At 29.7% G+C, this 7,643-nt stretch overlaps 1 protein-coding gene and 1 pseudogene across 1 annotated transcript; both read right to left on the reverse strand.

Moving 5' to 3' along the window:
* Positions 1-1,318: 1,318 nt before the first annotated feature.
* Positions 1,319-3,228, reverse strand: LOC107910897 (pectinesterase-like; annotated as a pseudogene).
* Positions 3,229-5,936: 2,708 nt separating this feature from the next.
* LOC107911977 (putative ripening-related protein 1) lies at positions 5,937-6,624 on the reverse strand. The gene has a single exon (XM_016839999.1). It carries the CDS (start codon positions 6,583-6,585, stop codon positions 6,010-6,012), a length of 576 nt encoding a protein of 191 aa, XP_016695488.1. The 5' UTR covers positions 6,586-6,624; the 3' UTR covers positions 5,937-6,009.
* Positions 6,625-7,643: the final 1,019 nt, after the last annotated feature.

Consider the following 7,643-nt stretch of genomic DNA (forward strand, 5'->3'; position numbering starts at 1 on the left):
CATTGTTATCACAATATAGTGTTATACCTTTTTCTATACCAGGAATGACTTCAATATCGGTTAAGAACTTTTGAAGTCAAATTGCTTCTTTTGTTGCCTCAAAAGTAGCCATATATTCGGCCTCCATAGTAAAGTCGACAGTGCAAGTTTTTTGAATAATCGCAAAGATCATATCTAGATTGAGATAAGATTGTAGATTATATCTGACCCATCAGTGAATATCATATCACCTATAGAAACATATTTGGAGAATAGGATATGTTTATCTAATTCCTTGGCCCTAGAAAGTTGGATCAATTTGGAAAGTTGAAGTGTTTGCTACCAATAGTCTTTTTTTTTACCTTGATTGTTGTTATATCAGCTAGTTTAGTTGTTGTTTAATGGAGATTGTGATAGATTTTCATTATGTTAGAAGTCTCGAAAAAGTCTATATAATTGATAAACTTGTATAAGTTGATGTACTAATTTTTTTAGAGCACTTAATCTGTTCAAGTGAGGAACATTATTTGTGTGACTACATTTGATTGTAAAACATTTGTCTTGTAATTTTACAAGCTAAGTTCTCATGGGAGAATTTAGTGGTAAGAGTTCTAGTATTCAAAGTACAAGAGCGAGAAAATTATCACAAAACTATCATTAATGGATCAAATATGGTCAACTCAGGAGTAAGAATGTATGAATTTCCTGTTAAATTAATTATAATAAACAAATTAGTAATAAAATAGTTGAGGATGACTCTTAAAGTTTGCTTATGATCCTCATATAGTCAAATGATGGAGTTTCTATAGTTGTAGAGACATAGGAGTTTATCATATATGCCTAGGATTGTTTGGTTGCAATATTCAATTTTCAACTATTAAAAGTTGATGATGAGAATAATGTTATTTGAACCCATGATATATTTGGTTTTTATTTTAACTAAAGTCATATTCGAGTTTTTATTTTACTTTATTTAAAATTTTTACATAATTTTTTTCACTCACGTCATGAGTGTGCCATAATATAGTCTATATATAGGATGTGATAATATATTTAAAGAAATGATATAGATGATACTAATTAATATGTTTTCTTATGGGATATAATATAAAGTGAACTCTTTTTGTTCTAATCACAATAAAGTGGCAAAATAAAGACCCAGAATTAGGCAACCTTAGAACGATCTCTAAAAGCTTGCAAAGAGAAAATCTATGATGAAAAATGATGTGCCTCCGTTTGATATTTCTACATGCTAAGAGAATATTATAATGTTCTTTTGCTTGTTTAAGTTTTTGCGATAATTAATTTCTCCAATTTAATTTGTTAGAGTATATGATCTTTAATATCTCAACGCAGTAGTGAAAGGAACACCAATCAGTGGCAACCAATTCTCTTTGCTTAAAAGGAATGATTGGATAGTAAATTGCATGGTAGTCACCCTATCGATCTTGTGGTAACCCTTCCAATTGACCCTTGCATTGAGGTTAGCACCAGGGCCACGATTGTTGTACTCAGCATAGTAAAGGGTTTCTTCATAATTAACTTTATCAGGTCCTTCAAAGAGTATCCACCCTTCAGGCTTAATGAAGTCACCCAATGTGGATTCCATGATAATTGTTGTAGAAAATTTCTTCCACGGCCTACCCAAATATGTTGCTATTTTGAACCTGTCATTGAAGAGCTTTTGCTGAGGGACGATCTTGCAATTTTGGATTACAGTACCAGTGTTCTCATCAATGAAGTCCTTGCCTTGTGCTGTTACTGTGTTGAATTGATTATCCATTAGCCTCCTTACAATGATCAACGAGTTCTGGATAACAGTAGGAGAGTCACCGAAGATGAAGTCAATGGTTCCAGAGATGACACAATTGCGAAATAACTGACGATTTGCTTGATTGTACAAGGTGTCTTGGTAGGCATCTATCCTGCAATTGAAGAAGGCTGACTTATCTGATTGAATGCGAAGAGCTACTGCCTGGTGCTTTTCAGGACCAGCGGTGTTCTGGAATCCCATGGATTTGGCAATGAACCCATTCCCAATAGCAGCTGCACCATTAAAATTATGAAATCATTTTATTGTAAAATACCATCATGGGTAATAATTATGATGGATTAACTAGCTCGAGTTGTCTTCTACAAGATTATGAAACTATATAGGTTGTTTTATAATTATATGTTACCTATGTTATATTGGTTGATATAGATGACCTTTTCTATTAATCAAATCATTATCCTGATTGACTAGAAAAAAATATAATCGTTCGAGTTCTTAGAAACTTACAAAAAGTGGCAGTTTGCCAAGTGGTAATTCCGCCACCATTTTTGACACCCTTGCGACTAGTGACAATAGTTTTTCTTGGACCATCACCATACATCATGATGTTGGTGTATTGTTTGTCTACGGTGATGTACTCATCATAGATTCCAGCCTTGATATAAATCACATGTCGAATATTGGATTTTTTTGGAGCAGCAGCTAAGGCTGCACCGATGGTTTTGAATTGGCCGCTGCCATCCTTAGCCACAACAACATTTGGTTTTAAGTTGCTATTATCAATCCTAGCTAAAAGATGGCGGTCTTTAGCTGAGAACCATGAGGGATATACATTCTTCTCAACAGAATGAAGTCTATGGGAGCTAGTATTATTTAACTGGATGCCAAATTTGGAAAGAATATCCGATAACTTTGTTGCTATTGTCAAGGCATTACCTGTGAGTTCATGAGCATCGATAATACCCTTTTGCATGGTTTCTTTCATGTTTTTATTGTGTTCGAAACCATCCAAGCATGATTGTTGGTATGATATAACAACGCTCAATCACGTTCTAAGATCATTTTTGTGATCATTAATGTTGCACAATTCACTACCACCAACGTGGCAACGTCAGAGTACGATGCTTGAAGTGAATCAACAGCATAGTCCATCATATCCTTACAATCATTTAAGGCCATCTTTGTAAGGTTGTTGTTCTTAACTTGAACTATTAGGAATCGGAATAGTTGAAAAACTTCTTGACTACTTCCTCAGCTGCCAATATAGCCTTCAAAATGAACTCTTTAGGATCAGTGCTATTAACAGAGTTGAGAGTCTTATGGCAAGATTCTCGATAATGAGTAAATGAGCAAAAGTTAGACACTGCCTTCATTTGTGGAGATAATGTTTCATTATCATTGTGATTTCGATGAACTGTAGACACAACACCAATGGCGACTCCCACCACAAGAATGATTGAAACCCCGACAATCATTTCTTTTCTCAACATCTTTGTTTTTTTAGTGAAGATATTATATATTTGTTGCCGTTTAGTGATGACAAAAAACCATATAGTAGAAAAAGTATATGATTCCTACCAACCAAAATAAATAAGGAGAAACCTTTATTGAGAAATAAAGCTTCCCTTCCTTTTGTTTTTGGTTTTGTTGTTTGACGAAATTCATTATACACAATGAGTTGATTTTATAGCAAGTGAGAGCCTTTAAAATTATGACTTTTTGCATGTAAAACGAAAATGATGCCTTAACGAATTATTGTGAATAGGTTAGAATGTATTGGTTTTAGACAATGTATTTAATTGATCAATGGTTGTCATCTTTAAATTTAGAAAAATAAAGTACGAAATTGCTTTTTGTTGGAGTGGAAAAATTTTATTTATCTTAGTTATATATTTAACTTGTTTTGGATGTTTTTATTTATTAAGATCTTAAGGTCTAAAATGTAAAAAATAAAAATAAAAATACAAGAATTCAAACTTAATGAAAAGATGTACAAAAATTATGAATTTTATCTTCTTGGTCATGTAAGAAATATTTAGGCTTAATATGCATTTGCCTTCCTAGAAAAACAATATACTAGCTACTTAAAGTTGTATAATCATAAAAAGGAAAAAAATCTCAAATTATAATAACACAAAAGTTGTAATTTTTTTAAACCATAAAATTATTTAAATATACTCTAAAAATATCATATAATTATTGAAAAATAAAATAAATATATTTTTTTTTAAAATTAAATATTAATATATTTTTTTAAAAAAATAACAAAAAGAATTTGAAATTATAATCACGATACAATCAGTGGCGGAGCCACTAAGAGACCTAGAGGGGCCATAGCCCTCCCTAAAATGGTAGATTTTTAATTTAGGCCCTTTATAATTTATAAAATTTTAAATTAGTAATGGTAAAATTATACTTTGGCCCCAAAAATGATAAATATTTGATTTAACCTTTTAAAAGTTATAAAGATATAGACTATTAAAATGTTGAAATTATATTTTTACTATCGTAAAAATATACAATTTAATTTTGGACCCAAAAAAAATGTCTGACTCCGCCATTAGATACAATGATAAATTGCTTGTTTTGAAAAAATTACATAATCGTTGAAATTTCTAAAAAGTTATGCAAATTTTTTACAATTAAAAAAATAAAAAATCTTTGAAATTTAATATTATAATAATGCAAAAATATATATTTTTAAAATTTCACAATTTTATATTTTTTTTAAAAAATAACAAAAAATCCGAAAATTAGAAAAGTGGAAATTATTTAAATCTTGTTTGTTTGGTTTTTGTTACAGGAAAGAGGAATGGGTTTTTTATTTTACTTTATTTATTATTTTATAGCTTCAATAATCATGACAAACAATTTATTATTTCATTTTTTAAAAAATTTTTAAAAAATTATTAATTTATTCTATTTAGTCAATTAAAATTTATTTATCTTTACTTAAGGTTTTTGTTAAATTTAGTGTCACGAGTTGAATGAAACCAACACAGTCAATAAAAGTATAAAGGTCATTTTTTATTTAAGAAAACTAAGAAATACAAGGTGTAAATGTGATTTAACATTAAATTATAAATAAATTAATTAATTATGTTAAAAATTATAGCTAATTAATTCATACTAGAAATTCTATCACAAGTGTATATATGTGAAAATCACATGTTTAGAACACAGTTATGTTTAAAAATAACACACAATAAATAACGAAACATTTGATTTGAAACTAATTAATAATAACACATTAAATTTGTAATATATTAAAATGAAAAAATCCAAATTAATTTGTAACATGGATTGAATCAACAACACTATTAATATAAATATAGTTGACGAAGATAATAAAATGAGTGAAATATATTAAAATTAAGCTTTGGTAGAGTGGTAAATTAATATTTTATTAATGTAATTGGCATGGGTTCAAATCTTACCATATGTATATTTTTATTATTTTTTCAAATCAAAAGATTAAATTACCCTCAAACAATATAACTTATTTTAATTATAAAAAGATTTTTTTTGTAATTTTCCTAATTGAGTTGCCGCTCGGTTGACACGTGACACCAACTCAGTCAAGAGTTTAAATAATAGTATAGATATATACAACTTGTGGAGTAGCAAAATCTGCATGTTAAAATTAAAATGTATAAAAAATTATCAAAATAAAGCTTCGGTTGAACCTTAAATTTAATATTTTACTAATATGGTTCCCATGGGTTCAAATTTTACTATATGCATAATTCTATTGCTTTTTTTTTTTAAATCAAAAGGCTAAAGCATCCATAAATAATATAATTTATTTTAAATGTGAAAGGACATCAAAGTAATTTTCCTAATCAAATTAGTATATATTTTGTATATATTTTTGTATATATTTCATTTAATTTTGTATATATTTTTATGTCTTGTTATTATTACTTTTCAACTTTAGGTTTCATTATTTATTATATATTACTTTTAAACACGCATTTATATTCTAAATATGTGATTTCTAAACAAATATGTGTGAGATAAATTTTATAGATTAAATAAAGATGTTGATTGCCTGTGATGTTTGTCATACCAGATTTTACGAATAATCAAATAAACATGTAATTTATATGTAATAATGATTGCATAAATATATTTAAATATGTAAAAAGTAGGAATGGTCCGATTCAAAAGTGACACCATAATCTAAAAAGCTAAGAGAGCTTTATTCTAATATTAAATTAGATGAGATATTTATTTAATATGGTAAGATTTATCAATTAGGCATCGGACCAGGTAATATCTAGTTCGCCTTGTTCGCTTTCAGGCACTCCTAAAGCCGTCCAAACTGCTTTTGAAGCATCAACAATATTATTGCGGCACGGAGGCTGATAAGCATGCTCATCATTACACCCTTCTTGAGAGTCACATTCATCCACTACCAAAGCCCTTGCACTTTTTCCATTCCCATTGATGTTAATAAATTTATTGCAACGGCTGCTCTGGCTAAACCACCCTGTTGAGAGTGCCACCACGGGTTCATCATCTGAGTGATATTGGTTGTCACATTTTGATGCGCCACCACCATCTCCACCTTCCTGGAAGCTGTTAATAGTTAGGGTTGCCGGTGTATTGTCGGACACCGGCGGTGAACACGTGTATGTTGTGTAAACTTCGCCTTCTACACAACAATCAGCATTATTGTCTTGGTTGCATTGCCCTGGTGGTGGCGTTGTGCCCGGTATGGTGCCGCTAGGATCGCATGTTTGAGCTTCAATACCTAGACTGATGAAAAGAAAATGAAAACAAAGAAAGATGATAAACTCAAAAACAGTAAAAAAAACTTGCTTCTTCATTTTTCCTCCTGCTGCTATTTTTTTATTATTATGAAAATTTGCAACTGCATAGAGCTATATATAATGACCCAAAATCCAAGAAGAAAAAAATGTATTGAAGCAATGGTTAGCATGTAGCAATCACATGTTTTATTATTATTATTATTATTTGGATGTAATGATGTAACTTAGTTGTATTCCAACTAAGTTTGTTAGTGTAGTAGGTGGTGATTTATTTTAAGTGGATGTAATGATGTAACTTAGTTGTATTCCAACTAAGTTTGTTAGTGTAGTAGGTGGTGATTTATTTTAAGTGGATGTAATGATGAAACTTAGTTGTATTCCAACTAAGTTGTCAAGTTGTAAGCTTGTATAAATAGGCTTTATGCCATTTTAAAAAAAATGAATGAATTCAATCAAGATTTCATCCATATACTCTCTATTTTAGCTTTGCTTAAAATTTATTTCATTTTTCTTCTTTGTTTCTGCCGCAAGTCTCGATTCTTGCTCGGCAAGCTTTTTGTTGAACCTTGCTATTTGTTGCACTTAGCTCCAACAAAATGAAAGACAGTAGGAAGATGACTAGGGAAAGATTATGGGTCAATTTCATCTAATAACGGGTTTGAGGGGGCATTTGATTTAACTAAAAAGTCACAAGCAGGACTTTTACTACCACATATTAATTTGAAGTCAAAAACTTTTCAGATTGGTTGAGGGATGAAGGGCTGGGGAAGTTTCCTGATAAAGAAAAAGCTTGGACAAGATTCATGTATATCGTATACGTGAATTAAGTTTTGAAGGATTCAAGGTTTTGACTACTTACATATTTGTTGAAGGTTTAATATGTTGTTTAAAAGTTTTTTTTTTTAGTTGGTATGTTGATTTGTATTTCGTTATTTAAGTTTGTACTTTTGTAATAATACCGATTAATTGTATTGATGTGGATTGATAAACAATCTGATGGTGAAAAGTGACCGCCTCACAGTATGCCATGCGGCAAACCAAAATTAAAAAATTAAAAATCTGTAAAATGTATAAATTAATTAAAAATATAAAATTTTCTAAACCAATAATGAAAT

Source organism: Gossypium hirsutum, chromosome D11 (genome assembly GCF_007990345.1).
Source record: "Gossypium hirsutum isolate 1008001.06 chromosome D11, Gossypium_hirsutum_v2.1, whole genome shotgun sequence".
Taxonomy (NCBI): Eukaryota; Viridiplantae; Streptophyta; class Magnoliopsida; order Malvales; family Malvaceae; genus Gossypium; species Gossypium hirsutum.